Raw genomic sequence first — 16,439 nt, 5'->3', positions numbered from 1 at the left:
TCTGTGCTGGAAGTGCTGAGCCTGCTTGGGATTCTCTCTCTCCCTCTCTGACCCTACCCAACACCGCCCCCACCCCCACCCCGCTCACCAAGCACTGTCTCTGTCTCTCAAGATAAATAAATAAACTTACAAACAATATCTGTGGTTTTTGGCAGACAAGGAGAATGTTATAGTCTTAGAATTACCAAGTAATAGAATGAATTCCTTAGGACTTTAGATATTTTAATTGCCTCATTGATATACATGAGAACTAAAATCAGAAGAATAAAATGACTTTCTCCCTGTCACTCAGCTATATTATAATAGAATTTGGACCAGAACCCAGGCACCTGTTTCATCAGATAATAAATTACCCATTCCACATCAGTGTGGTGATTCTTAGCCACTTAAACTATGTTTTCCTGCTAAGTTGTTTATTTTCTTGGCAGTGTTATCAACAAGGTAATATACAAGATCTTTTAGGTTGATTTAAAAAAAAATTTTTTTTAAGTTTATTTATTTTTGACAGAGAGAGACAGTGGGAGTGTGAGCTAGGGAGGGGGAGAGAGAGAGGGAGACCCAGAATCTGAAGCAGCTCCAGGCTCTGAGCTGTCAGCACAGCTGACAGGGGTTGAACCCACAGACTGTGAGATCATGACCTGAGCCAAAGTCGGACACTTAATCGACTGAGCCACCCAGGCGCCCCTTTAAAAAAAATTTTTTTTTTAACATTTATTTATTTTTGAGAGACAGAGAGTGAGTGGGGGAAGGGCAGAGAGAGGGAGACACAGAATCCAAAGCAGGCTTTCCAGGCTCTGAGCTGTCAGCACAGAGCCTGTCGCGGGACTCAAACTCACGATACGTGAGATCATAACCTGAGCTGAAGTTGGATGCTTAACCGACTGAACCACCCAGGCGCCTTAGGTTGTTTTTGTAGAAATACAAACAATACAAAATTTGGGAAAAAGTAGAATTTGTAGTAATGTAATTTCTTTCGTAAAGTATAGCACTTATCTGTTCACTGAATTAAAGTTCTGCTTTCCTATAAATGGGTCATTATTGCAAAAGTATTCCTTAAGTACTAATGAAAATACTTGCTAGCACACCAAAAGAGCTTTGGTAGCTACCTATCATGTCATCCTTTTCTAGTAAAGGAGAATAGCTTTTCTATGAAATTAAAAATTAACGTTTTAAAGACTGAGCTGTATTTTTGTTTCACTATATAATTTAATACGTAACTTATATCAGCAAGACTTTTTATGTCCACAAGATGTCACTAAAGTCAAAACTTAAATTGCAAGCAATTTTCAGCTTACAAACATGTCTGTCGTAAATTTATTTCTAACATTCATTGTTAAATAAGCATTTATCAAGCATGTATTATGTTCTCACAATCACTGTAAACATGTTTGTTTGAAAATTGACATACAATTTCCCAGATAAATAATACTATAAATGATGTTCATATATCCAGGAGTAGCTATAAAAGTTAGCTGGTAATATATCCAAACATAATGTATACTGTATTTGAACTACTTTACAGGTCCAGTAGACTTTGTGAAGTTTTATAGAAAACCAACTTTCCACTTTTAAGGTTATTTTTTATGGAAAATGTGGTCTGAGTCAAGCTGGAAATGATGTAGAACTAGGAAAAGTTCCCTTCTCTTTCTAATCAGAGCTGCCCTTCTGAATTTGGGACCTGGGAGCTCTTTGAACATGTTTGTCACTGATAATAAAAAGAAAGGGCACATGGTAATTTTTAGATTATACTTACTCTTCATGAGGACTCCATTCTTTTCATTGCCCACAGATTAATAAATTGAGGACAGTATGAACGTTTAAAAGAAGCAGAAGGGCACCTGGGTGGCTCAGTCAGTTAACTGTTCCACTCTTGATTTTGGCTTAGGTCATGATCTCACGGTTGGTGAAATTGAGTCCCATGTTGGGCTGTGTGCTGACAGCACGGAGCCTGCTTAAGATTCTGTCTCTCCTTCTCTCTGCCCCTCCCTTGCTTATATGCGTTCTCTCTCTCTCTCTCAAAATAAACAAGCATTTTAAATAAATTAATTAATTTAAAAAATAAATAAAAGAAGCAGAGACAAACCTTCCTTTAGCATTTTCTAAAGTTATTGTTAGATTCTCCTAAAATACTCCTGATCTACATGAAAGGAAACAGAAGTTGCACACAGTTCTTAAAGTTAATGTTATAAACTCTAGCACACCAGGCAGTTCAACAAAGATTAGATCTAATCTCTAACATTCTGCTTTATATTATTTATTTAATCTTTTAAAGACTTGTTAGGGAAAAGAAAGTTTAGGATGCTCTTTTTAAAGTTACCAAGCTAACACATTTTTCTCTTTTACTCTTTAAGTTCAGTGTCAGTTTATTTCAAATGTAAATTACTGCATCATTTTAATTTTGCAATCTTAATTGCACATTTATTCTTCAACTCCTAGAATATCATCGTACAAAGCAGTGAAGGAGAGTTTTGCTTTAGATCATATCTTGAATACTTAACTCCTTTAAAAGTGAATACTTAGATATTATCAATAAATTTGAACAACATACCTTGTTCCTATCACAGTGTCTTTATACTCAGTAGATTTTGTGGTAACTGATGTGATCTTCTGTTATATTAGCTATGCACAAATTCAGGGATGCCGGAAAAAACACTGAAGAAGGCATTTGGACATTTATCTTTCAAGATTGGAAACAAACAAAATGACCAAAGCCAATTTTGTTATTTATCACTCAATTGAAATAGCTATTTTCAAACATTTCTCAAACCAAATCTTGTAAGGAAACCCAATATATAAAAGCAGTGCTGTGCTAGTTGAAGGAGGGAGAAGATGCTCGACCCTTTCCCCTTTGAGTCACCTTCTCAGAACCTGACATCTCTATCAAATACAGTTTTAAAATCAGTAAGCTACAGCAAAGAGCTTTTAAAGAGGGATTTGACACATGGAGCGGATGAAAAGACAAGCTACAGACTGAAGGGAAATATTTGCAAACCATATAGTCAACAAGAAACAAACTAACACTTAATTAGAAAATGAGCAAAATATCATGACCAGATGGTAAATAAATACATAAAATGATTCAACATTATTAGCCATTAGGGAAAAACAGATTAAACCCACAGTGAGACATCACTGCATATCTGTCAGAATAGCTAAAATAAAGAGTGGCAAATGCTGGTGATGATGCAAAGAAACTGGATTGCTCACACATTGTTTGTAGGAGTATAAAATGGTAGAGCCAGTCTGGTAAAGAATATGGCAGTTTCTTATAAAACTAAACATGAGCTTGCCATACAACAATTGCACTTTTGGACATTTCTCCCAGGGAAACTAAAACACAAAAACCTGTATCAATTAATAATACTTCCACTGCATTGCTCTTTATCCCCATATATTTATCAGCCTCTGACATATTGTATGTTTACTTGTTTATTGTCTAGCTCATTGCACTAGAATGTAGGATTTATTATGACCAGGGATTTCAGTTGCATTCATTGCTCTATTCTCAGCATCAAGAACAGTACCTGACATGAGTAAGTAGTAAGTGGATTAATTTATTAATCAATGGAAAAGAACTACAAAGCAGATTTTGGAAGAGATTCCCACCAAACTTACCAGATATCTCCATCTGAATCCATCCTCCTATGGAATCTGAGCAGCTCAGACAGTTTTGATTGGTCCAATTTGTAAGATAAGAACTACGAGTGCATCTCCCATGAAATCTAAGAGAGGAATTGAATGCGAACAGACATGATAGAACAAGCCCTATTTACATTAAAGTGAACACCAGGAATTTTTTTTTAACACTTATTGTGACTTGTAATTCCCATTATAAAAGAGGTCTACATTAAGAGTCTTCAGAAGGGAGCTTATAATTTAGGTGGAGAAAGTAAAATTGTACAAATGATAGGACAAGATAGAGTTAAATCGGTATCTTAAGAGAAATTCAGGCATCCTTGTGGAATCAAGGGAAGTTGGGTTTGGTATTAGGAAAGGCTTTATGAAAGGACTGGTATTAATTTTGGAACTTGATATTTATGTGGAACTTAAATTTTATGGATAAAATTTAGCAAGTGGAGATAAATCAGGAGAGTATTTCTACTGGAAGGAACAAAGGAAAGATCAGGGGATCTGTGTATACGATCTTCTGTATGTATGTGTGTGTGTTTTAAACAGAAATAATGGGATAATGCTTCAGAGAATAGCAAGTAGTATGGTTTGGGATGGGAAAGAACTGGTAAATAAGGCTAGAAAGTTTGAGCCTAAACTGTAGGTATCCTTGAATATCTTACCTGGGGAGTTGGTACGTGTTGAGGTACGAAGGTGACAAATAACTTGAACCTAGGGTTGGTATGTTAAAAAGAATTTCGGAGCTGTCCTCAGAACCTAGTAGAAAAGGGTGCATGATCAACTAGCGGCTGATATTCCTGCCTCCAGAATGAATGTTATATCTCTTCCTCTCAGGGAATTTTGAGGAAAAAATATGAGTTCTGGTTTAGGGGAGAAAATGAGCCAAAACACTGAAGCTGTAGGACTGAGAAGCACCCCTGATAGTGTGACTCATCATTAGAACTTCAGTTCCCTGACATGACACTTTCGAGTTTCCACTTTGATTGAATTTATCTGAATTTATTTGGCACCTAATTTCATTCATTCATTCATTCATTCGTTCATTCACTCATGCACACATGTGCGCACACACACACCAAATATTATAAAAAGGAGTCAAGGTTACACATCTAAGGTGAGAGTTTTTACAAATACACTCACAACTCCTTTTTCTAAAAATTACTTATTACTTTAGTTTTTTTAATCTGAAAGAAATTAATTTCTCTTGGAATATCTCTTGATCAGGCAGTAGAGTTCTAATTTATATACATTTGCTGCATATTATAAAGCATAATTGTTTAATGAAAACTTTACAATGAAATCTATTGTATGTAGAAATTGAGACAGAAATAATTGTACTATATTCAGGGTTTCAGCCTTTAACAATATTGGCTTTTGTTTTAATATGTAATGCAGTTAAAAAATATTTAATTCCTGGTTAGTTTGATTTAGAGTTAGAGAAGTCTTTCTAAGAATATATTCTAAGAATATATATTCTCCCTCAATAACTTATGCCAGAGGCATGTTATTGAGGGAGAATAATTTTTCCCAGATTAGATGTTCGTACCTTACAGATGAAAGAACATGATTTTCATCTGATCTGTGATATTCTTTTGAATGTCCTTTGAGAGATCCTTTTGATCTCTACAAAGACAGTAGGTTTGTTTGGAATAGCTCAAGATGCTTTTTGTTTGTTTGTTTGTTTGTTTGTTTTAAGTATTTAGAGAGAGATAGAGAGAGTTGGGGAGGGGCAGAGAGAGAGAGAGAGAGAGGGAGAAAATCCCCAAGCAGGCTCTTCACTATGAACCCGATATGGGGCTCGAACTCACAAAACATAAGATCATAACCTGAGCCAAAATCAAGGGACACTTAACTGACTGAGCCACGTAGGTGCCCCAGTTTTTCCATATTTAAAGCTTAAATAACATTTAAAAAATAAATTCAGCTCTTGTGTAAAGCTAAGGATTCCATTTTTCCTCAGCCTAAGTGTCACGGAAAGAGCCTGAACCGGGAATTAAATAACATGGTGTGTGAGCTTTGGCAAATCACTTGATCTTAGCAGGTGTTAGTGTCTTCAACTGTAAAAGTCTGGTTGAAAACTAAGGAAACTTCAGCATTCTCTGAGATGACATAGATATCTTCTCACCCTCTTTATTTATTTTCCTGGTTCATTTGTCCAGTTGCCTTACTAGCCCATTGTGGGTTACTTTTAGGAACTTTGATCAATTTGCCAAATACAGTCAAACTGTCTTTTCAACCCACTGACAGCAAAGCTTCCCAGGTAAAGCTTTCCTTTACACCTCTTGATTCCCTTTCACTGTGATAAAGAAAACCTACCTGCTTTTTTCTCTTTCTTTTACCCTCATTCCATGTAGACTATATACTTCTCTCTTAAAATGCTGTCATTGAAATTCAAAGCTCATTATCTTATAATGTAACTGTTAGTTTTCATATGCGGTATTTATTTATACTTATTTTTTCAGTGTTTTTAAATAAATTAAAATCTTTTTAAGTTTTCATATTAGTAGAATAGGCATTTAAAAAATGTTTTTGGTTATTTGATTTTGTGAAGTATCATGACTCATGGGAAAACTGCATGTTGACTTTTTAGGGTTTTTTTTTATTAATTTTATGGAAAATTAATCTAATACATATATTTTAATTTTCAGGTCATCTGGCATATCAAATATGCATGTTGTCATAGTTGAAAGTGGCAGTTTAAATGTAGCTAGTTAAATGTGGTTGGAAAAAGCCTTGGGTTAGTAGTTAAGCATAAGATCATAATACTCTACTGTTCTCTGAATTTAAGGAGAAAAATCAATTGTGACATTTTACATTTGTTTTCAATTTGCCTATTGGTAAAACATACCTTTTTTACATCTATATGCGTATTGTTTTCATTTTCTCTTCTATTTTTAAGGGGAAGTTTATATTAGACATTTAAAGGTATGTTAATATAAACATTTTAGCAAAGTGTAAATATTAACGGGAAAAGACCATAGGAATAACATTAGTTTGCCTTTAAAAGATGTGTTGTTGTTATTGGCATCTTTAATAATATCCTCTTTTATCTTCCAGTGTTGAGATTTTCCAAATGTCTGGCCAACTCTTTCACTCTTTCTATACTTAGATGTTATGTAAAAGAGGAACAGAATAGCAAAATCCTGTTCAAGGATTTTGATGTTGCACTGTGACTTGCTTTATGTTTTTTAATGTGTTGTTTAGACTTTGAAAAGCTTTATAAATAACCAAGACCACTTTTTCTTAAAATCGTGACTTTCATATAAAATCTTTTCTTCTTTGTTCTTTTTAAATCTAGGTGACTGTGGGGATCATGTTGTCATAATGAACACAAGGCACATTGCATTTTCTGGAAATAAATGGGAACAAAAAGTGTACTCCTCACATACTGGGTAAGATAACGCCATTGTCCAACAGACATATGAAAAAATGCTCAACATATCTAACCATCAGGGAAGTGCAAATCAAAACCACAATGAGCTATCACCTTAACATCTGTCAGTGTGGCCGCTAAGACAGTAAATAATAAGTGTTGGTAAGAATGTGGAGAAAAACGAACCTTCATGCACTGTTGGCGGGAATGTAAATTGGTATGGCCACTGTGGAAAACAGTGTGGAGGTTCCTCAAAAAATTAAAAATAGAAATACCATATGATCCAGTAGTTTCACTACTAGGTTATTACCCAAAGAAAACAAAAATACTAATTTGTAAAGATACATATACCTCTATGTTTATTGTGGCATTATTTATAATAGCCAGGATAGAGAAGCAACCCACGTGTCCATTGATACATGAATGGATAATGATGTACATGTGTGCATGTGCACTGGAATATTACTCAGCCATAAAAAGGATGCAGTCTGGCCATTTGCAACAACATGGATGGACCTAGAATATATAGTGCAAAGTGAAATGTGTCAGAGAAAGACAAATACCATATGCTTTCACTTATGTGTGGAATCTAAAAAACCAAATGAACACACAAAAAAGCAGAATCAGACCTATAAATACAGAGAACAGATTGATGGTTGCCAAAGAGGGTAAGAGTGGAAGGGAGGGTGAAAGGGAGTGGGAGATACAGGCTTTCAGTTATGGAATGAATAAGTCACAGGGATAAAAGGTACAGCATAGGGACTATACTCACTGGTGTTACAATAGCCTTGTATGATGACAGAAGGTAGCTACACTTGTGGTGAGCATAGCATAATAGAGAGTTGTTGAATCACTAAGTTGTACACCTAAAACTAATGTAACATCAAGTATCAACTACTCAGATAAAAAAAAAAATGATACTGCCATTGTCAAAGAATATAGGCAGTTGAAATATATTACTTTAAAAATACTATTGGGGTGCCTGGTTGGCTCAGCCAGTTGAGCATCCAGCTTTGGCTCAGGTCATGATCTTGTACTTCCTGGGTTCGGGCGCCACATCGGGCTCTGTGCTGACAGCTCGGAGCCTGGGGCCTGTTTCGGATTCTGTGTCTCCCTCTCTCTCTCTCTGCCCCTCCCTGGCTCTCACTGTCTCTCTCTCAAAAATAAATAAACATTAAAAAAAAAAAAAATACTATTGATCTTACTATGGGTACCTGGCTGGCTCAGTTGAAAGAGCATGCAACTCTTGATCTTGGGGTTATGAGTTCAAGTTCCACAAAAAATATAATAAATAAGTAACCATCCTTTAAAAAAAAAAAACAGAAAAGAATAATTGATCTTACTTAAAAGAAAAAGCTATTTTCAAAAATTGGCATTTAAGGAAATACTAATTTTGCACATGCTGTGTATATAATTTACTCAACCAAAAATAACCCACAGAACTACACCAAATACTAGTTATTATTAACAGTATTTGTTTTTTCTAGAAGCTTTTCACATAACCTCTCTGATCTAGATTATTCTCATTTTTAAATCAATCTTCTCATTTATTTCTGTTTCCTGTAATTCATGTCACTGTTGTTTCTTGAACTATCTTAAACTTCTGAAAATACATGAGATGTTTAAGGAATGGTGAACAAAATCCCAAGTTTGGAAGATACCTAAAATCTCCACAACATACCTCTCAACGTCCAGGTCTCTCTGCCTGTGTTTGAATAATAGTGATCTCATGGCTTGTAAGGCAGCCCATTCATTCCATCTTTGAAATGGTTTAAATTTTAGAAAGATCTTTATGCTGTTGAATCATAATCTGTTTTTCTTTAGCTTTCATATTAGTCTTAGTTCTCCTCTTTGGACAGTGTAAAATAATCATATCTCTCCACATGACATCCTTCAGATCATTTTGAGATAGGAATCAATAAGAGCCCCTTGATTTGTCTTTTCCCTAAGCTAAACATCTGTAGTTATTTCAGAGTTCTTTATATGGTGTCCCTTTGACTATCCCCTTATATCTTGGTCACTCTCTAGTGTCTTTCTTAACTAAATACACTCACCTGTCTATGTTCTGATGGCTTCCTAGTATAATGGGAGTCGTCCATCTTTCAGTTTTATAATCCTCTATTGGGTGGTACACGGAGTTCACTATCAGCCCAAACTCCCAAGTCTTTCTTAAACATGCTGCTGTTTAACCATGTTTTAACCCATGTTAACCCAACTACAATACCTTAAGTTAAATTTTACCTCCAGCCTTTTAAAATCTTTTGAGATCTTGATTGTGTCATGTAATGTGTTAAGCCCTCTGCTTCAGGTCATATACAAATTTAATTAAATACCTCCTATACTGTCATGCAAGATACGGTTAGAAATGTTGAACTTTCATTCTTGATTAAAATTGTTTATTTCCAATTGCACCTTCATCTTAGACAAGCAGAATTTAATGTCTCCATCTGTTTCTTTTCATCTCTTGCCTAAGTGGGTCTTAGGCAATGCTAGGAATAACTTTTTTTTTTTTTAAAGACCTTATTTTATTTTTTTTAAATGTTTATTTTTGAGAGAGAGAAAGAGAGCACCTACAAGCAGAGGAGGAGCAGAGAGAAAGGAAGACAGAGGATCCAAAGTGGGCTCTTTGCTGACAGCAGACAGTGGGACTTGAACTGGCAAACCATGAGATCCTGCCCTGAGTCAAAGTTGGACGCTTAACCAACTGAGCCACCCAAGTGACCCACTCAGAATAACTTTTTTGCTTCCATTAGCCAGACTTTGCCCATTCTCCTTAAACTTATTCATGAAATTGTTATTTAACATAACCAAAATAAATTCACATCCAGCTTCAGTAGTTTCTGCTATTAGGAAATCTGTACAGATAAACCAAATTCTATAAAATTTAGAGGTAACGGGGGAAGAAATATGAAAAGTCAGGGTAACATAATGCGATAAAAGCATAAAGGGGGGGAGTATTGGCACAAAATGCTGTAATAATTACTGTAGCAGTAATATCTGTGGAAAATAATAGCACAACTAATAGCGAACAGCTAGTATACCATACCCTCTGCTGGTAGTGTCCCCTTCAGTAGAGCTGTCTTATCTAGGGTTGAACTCTAAACTTGTACATTATCGGTACCCAATTACCACTACTGCTTCAGAATCCTTCATTTTAGCCAACATATTGACATTTCTTGCCTTTCTGCCTTTGCGTGTGTTATTGTCCTTCACAGGAGTGTTTCTCAAGAACTCATATTTATCCATTAAAACCTGGCTCATTCAACCTCTTCTTGAATCCCTTCCCTATTGTCTCAACCCCGTATGGTAAATAACTGTTTTGTTTCTCAGTTTCTGTTGACTCTTCACTTACTTTGTTACTTCATTTCACTGGATGTACCACTTTTTTTATGCTCAGAACATTATTACATTATATATTCAAATTTTAACTTTCTAGTTATAAAAATTTTAATATATGATAATTTTAGGAAATGCAGAAAAGTTTAAAGAAGGAACTAAAAATCATTTTTCATCCTGTGGACTAAACATTTTAACACATATACAAGTTTACATCTTTTTTTCACTTTCTATAAAATTATCAGAAAGCCTTTTTATAAATAGTTTGTCACTGTGTAGTAATACAGAATATGATTTGCATACATAATGTCCTTTTTTTAATTAAAATTTTTAGTTTCATAAAGAGCTGAAAAACATCTTTATACATGAGGCTTTTTCAACATATAGGATAATTTAAAATAAAACTGGAAATGTAATGAATTTCAAGATCAAAGGGATGATAATTGATCTTTTAATAGGTATTTCCAAACATCACTTTAATTTTGTACTAGTAGTGCATAAGAATGCCTGGTTTGATAAAACTGCTGCCACAGCACATCATTAATAATGATTTAATAATAAGATTGTGCTACTTTGATGGACATCTGATTGTTTACATTTGCATTATTATAAGGTACCAATGCTTTCCTTAGCGTGTTCTCTGAACATTTTATCTATTAAGAATATTAGTCCACTATTATATAGTTTACTTTTTACAAATTTTCTTTATGATGTCCTTTGTTGTATGGTTATTTAACTTTTATGTAATTAAATCTCTCTTTTCCCTTATAATTTGTTCTATGTTTTCTAGTCTCAGAAAATGTTTTCTTGTCCAAATATTTTATAAACATTCACTTCTCATTATTTTGGAGGTCAGGTGAGATATGTATGTGTGCACCCTGAACTTTGACATCTAACTGTTCAGTCATATAAATGTATTGGTAGGATTAGAAATATAGCTTACTGTTAGATGCCTCAGTAGAATTCACGTAGTCATTTTTTTGTGGACGGGATACTGTCATATTTGTCTACATATCCCCAGCACCCAGCACAGTAGGCACACAGTAAGTATTTACTGAACTAATCTGCATTGAAAAAAAAAATGATGAACATGTTAAACAAAGTTTCTTCTCTTCCATTTAGGCTATCCCACACTGGAGGAAGAAGTGTAGTTACTTTGTCACCAGTAAAAATCAACTGAGTATTTATTACATTATTCAAATCATTCCTCTACTCAGAATTTTATGCCACCTTTCCAGATTCTTCAGAATAAAGTCCAAACTCATGAAATAAAATGTAAATGGTATTATACTTTAGAACTTGGCATCCCAATGTTAAAAACAGAAAGGTGATCTTTAGCGTAGAAGTTGTAAAGTACTTTTTTTCCACAGAGAGAAAGAATACAGGAATTGAAGTCTAGACAGGTATTTCTTTTTCTGAAACTGAAATCCCTTGAAACAAATGAAAGTATCACTTTGAATATTATCCATCTTTCTCAGCAAATTTCTAAATCTGCTTTTTTAAATTTTATTCCTGAAATGTGGTTCTTTCAAATGTTTTTAAGTCTGATTGAAACTTATGAAAGGAATTACATTTAGGTAATCTTTAACTTCTTGCAGAGTCCACTGAGTTTATGTTTTCTTTTCCCCTTCCTCAAAAATCATTTAGGCTTTATCCATTCAACATAATGAAACCTTACATCTGTATATTGTTTTTGTTTTAAATTTCTTAAGCACTTTCACAAACATTTTCTCATATGAGTAAAATCTAATAAAGAAGAAAAGCAAGTTACCTACCATTATACTGGTAGCCACTGGCAAACCTAGATTCCAGACTGGGATCTGGGGCATCCAAGTTACTAAGCTGCCATCAATACTATCCCAAATATTTATATGTATTTTAAATCTCCAATTTATCTATTTTATGTATAAATTTGATATGAACACAGTATTGTATCACTTAGGACCAACATATAACTCTTGGTGGTCTTTTACCAACTATTAACAGGAAACAGGATCATTCCCTGTTTTGAGTATGAACTGGACTTAGACCCAAAGTGGCTACCCCTGTTTTCCCCAAACCCGACCCCTAGGTTATATAGACATTCTGATATGGCAGGGAATGTGAAGCATATTGGCTCACTGCTTTTTCTTTCTTAAATTCAAGCATGAACAACTACTTCAGAATAAATGAAAACAATAGTTATGCGAAGAATTTTCCAAGATGTGCAATTTTTATGAAATGAAGACAGTTGACCACTTAAAAAGAATAGTATTTCGAATAGCATAGGTTACTACTTAATTTTTAAGACACTAATGAACATCATAGTTCCCAGAAACAAGAATAGCTTCATAATAAAAACAGTTTTCATATTATAAAACCATATTCATTTCAAGAAATAGTATATCATAGCCTACTCCCAGTTTTAATGTCTTTGCTTCCTTTAACAGCTATCCAGGTGGATTTAGACAAGTAACAGCTGCTCAACTTCACCAGAAGGATCCAGTAGCAGTAAGTTTATTGTATTTTTTATTAATCTTCTGTGGGAAGACTGGTTCAGGAACTGTTTTTCCAGTCTAGCTCCTCTTCTAATGTAGCTTCATTCAAGGCTATAAATTCTGCACTTTAACTGTATCACACAAGTTTTGATAAGCATTATTTCATTATCATTCAATGCTATATGTTTTCTAATTACTGTTTACTATGTTTTGCATTTAGCCAGTTTTGTTGCTTTTCTTTTTAATTACTTGATACTTGCGTGATTATCTAGAATATGTTTGCTGAAAATGTCTTGGAGAGAGAGATGTATATATCTATGTATGATTATACATCCATTATATCAAAAATGCAAAGTACATTCCAATCAAAAAAAGTCTTACTGACTTTTTTTTGGTTTGATTTATTGATTACCTGAAAGAGTTCTGTTACGAACTCAATTGTGGGTTTATTTTTCCTCTGTATTTCTGTCAGTTTTTGCTTTGTATGTTTTGAAGATTTAGTGTTAGATGAATTTAAGTTTGGAATTACATTCTTCCTAAGAATTAATCAGGGTATCTACCAGCCATTTTTGTCTCCAATTATACTTTTTATCTCGAGGTCTTTTTGTTTTTTTAGTAAACTATATCAGCCTTCTTTTGATAGTGTTTGCCCAATAAATCATTCTACTTTAAATCTATTTGTTTGTTTGTTTATTTATTTATTTACTTACTTATTTATTTTTCTGTCACAGAGGTCATATTTATTGATCATTAACATCCTAAGCATAGAACTATGCACTTTATATGATTTTTTTAAACATAATTTATTGTCAAGTTAGCTAATATATAGTATAGACAGTGGCTCTTGGCTTCGGGGTAGATTCCTAAGCTTCCTATGCTTACATACAATACCCAGTACTCATCCCAACAAGTGCCCTCCTCAATACCCATCACACCTGTTTTCCCCTCCCCCCCCCCCCCCCCCCCCCCCCCCCCCCATCAATCCTCAGTTTGTTCTTTGTATTTAGAGTCTCTTATGGTTTGCATCCCTCTCCGTTTGGAACTATTTTTTCCCCTTCCTTTCCCCCATGGTCTTCTATTAAGTTTCTCAAGTTCCATATATGAGTGAAAACATATGATATCTTTCTCTGACTTATTTCACTTAGCATAATACTCTCCACTTACATCCACATTGTTGCAAATGGCAAAATTTCATTCTCTCTCATTGCTTGCCAAGTAGTATTCCATTGTATGTATAAACCACAAAAATTTTCTAAGGACCTTGTTTTGATCTGGAGGAAAGTAAAGATAATTGATTAATCTTACACTTCTAATAAATAAACTCAATCCGAAAGAAGGCAAGAAAGGAGATTTTATTTAATTTTTTCCTCTCCTTCTTTCTTGCCTTCTTTTGGATTGATTGAGTTTATTTATTAGAAGTCTAAGAGTAATCAATCTTTACTTTCTTCCAGATCAAAACAAGGTCCTTAGATGATTTTTAACACCTACTGTCCCTCACACAGTCAACAGTTTTTAAAATCCTTCCAATTCAACATTCTTGTTACTGTTTTATATAGTTAACTGATTTTTTATTATTTTCTTTGCTTACAAATCCTTTTCCCATAACAGTCTTCCTTTGGGATTAATTTCCTTCTTGAAATACTTCTTTTGACATTCCTATCATAACATTCTTTTAATAATAAACTTTTTATTTTTGTCTGAAACTGTCTTTATTTTTGCTTTCTTCTTGAAAGATAGTTTTGCTTATTTCGTATATGCAATTCTAGGATAACCATTTTTCTCTCTCACCTGTTTGAAGCTACTGTACAAGCAGATTTTAGCTTCTGTTATTGCTATTGATATGTTAGATGTCAATTGAACTGTTTCTTTGTATATATTCTGTCTCTTTTGCAGGGGTGGGGGGATACTTCTGAGATCTTTCCTTTGATTTTAGTTTTCCTGTTTCTTTTCAAGTCTTACTTATTTTTCTTAAGGACTGGCATCTTCAGTGCTGAAAATTTGTCAGCTCTTATGTGTTCTCTTATTCCCTTTATTCTCTATCTGTTCTTTCCCTTTGGAAATCTGATTACATTTGCAGTTGACTGTCTCATTGTACATGAATCATTAGCTCTCTTCCATATTTTATGTCTCCCTGTCTGACATTGTGCTGCATTGTCAATAATTTCTTTTTAATTTTTTTAACATTTATTTATTTTTTGAGACAGCACAAGCAGGGGAGGGGCAGAGAGAGAGGCAGACACAGAATCCGAAGCAGCTCCAGGCTCTGAGCTGTCAGCACAGACCCTGATGCAAGGCTGTAACCCACGAACTGTGAGATCATGACCTGAGCCAAAGTCGGACACTTAACAGACTGAGCCACCTAGGCGCCCCTTGTCAATAATTTCTTAATGTTCTACTTTCTCTAATTACCTTTTTTACCTATATCTAATCCAATCAACCCTTTTATTGAGTTTCCTTTTTTTTTTTTTTAATGTTTATTTATTTTGAGAGAGGGAGAGAGCATGTGGGCAGGGGAGGGGCAGAGAGAGAGAGGGAGAGAGAGAATCCTAAGCAGGCTCCACACTGTCAATGCAGAGCTCAACATGGGCGGGGCTCGATCCCACAAACCATGAGATCATGACTTGAGCCAAAATCAAGAGTTGGCTGTCTAACTGACTGAGCCACCCAACCACCCACCCCCTTTTAGTGAGTTTCTAATTTGAATTTTTTTTTTTCCCGTGAAGTTTTACTACTTGTTTCTTTTTCAAGTTTGCTGGTCAGTTATGACAGTCTTTCTGTTTCTTTGTCATACTTTGGTTCCTTATATTTTTTAAGCATTGTAAACCTAATTCTTAGTGTTTATATCTGATTCTAATATTTGTGTTCTTCGTGGCTTTGCAATTTATTGTTTCTGCTCAGGACACTTGATAAACTCATGTACCTTGAAACTTCATCACTGAGAATTCTTTGAGACCTGTGTCTTCAAAGTGGATTTATTCACAAAAGATTGACTTAGCTTCTGGCAGGTGCATGAAGCTATACCAACCTAAGACCTGTTTAGGCTATACTCTAGACTTCTGGGTTTTGATCCCAAGGGTGAATTTTAGGCCTTGAAGCCTTGTGCAGTAAGGCTCATAGTTATCTGTTTCCTATCAGGAAAGATTTGAATTTTTTAATTTCTCCACTGTACACCCTGGATGTTGGCTTTCTGTTGAAAACCTAGGTTTATGAGGAAGTCTTTGATCCTACTTCCTGACCAAAAAGAGGTAGTCCTTTGAAACCCAAGCCCTGCACTAAGCTGATGCCCTCTGGGCAAATGCCAGCCTTAGGACTCTTTTTTTTTTTTTTTTTTTTTTGGTAGTACTTTGTCCCACTTCTGGCCTCCAGTTGTTTCCATGCTTTAGAAAAGATCTTTAAAAACATATTATTAACTTCATTAACATTTACTTATTATTTGAGTAATATACTAGGAGAAAGTTTTAACCTAAATATTACCTTTCAGTATTGCTAGAAGCGAAGTCTCCTGTTGCCATTTCACAATTTTATATTTCCTTCCTTTCCACTTCACAACCCAGTCTTTGAAATATGCACATAAGATAGATAACATTTTCCTCATTAGGAACTGTTCTAGCTTTTTACCTAAA

General features: G+C 34.6%; 1 protein-coding gene across 1 annotated transcript in view; it reads left to right on the top strand.

Annotated features, from left to right (window-relative positions):
- MRPL13 (mitochondrial ribosomal protein L13) overlaps window positions 1-16,439 on the top strand; it is a 48,602-nt gene that overhangs the window by 7,963 nt on the left and 24,200 nt on the right. The window contains exons 3-4 of the mRNA XM_042924309.1: window positions 6,929-7,022; window positions 12,769-12,829. Coding sequence (XP_042780243.1) covers window positions 6,929-7,022; window positions 12,769-12,829 — 155 coding nt within the window. The remainder of the gene's footprint in view (window positions 1-6,928; window positions 7,023-12,768; window positions 12,830-16,439) is intronic.

This window comes from Panthera leo, chromosome F2 (assembly GCF_018350215.1).
Source record: "Panthera leo isolate Ple1 chromosome F2, P.leo_Ple1_pat1.1, whole genome shotgun sequence".
NCBI lineage: Eukaryota > Metazoa > Chordata > Mammalia > Carnivora > Felidae > Panthera > Panthera leo.
This window is presented reverse-complemented; position numbering and strand designations above follow the sequence as displayed.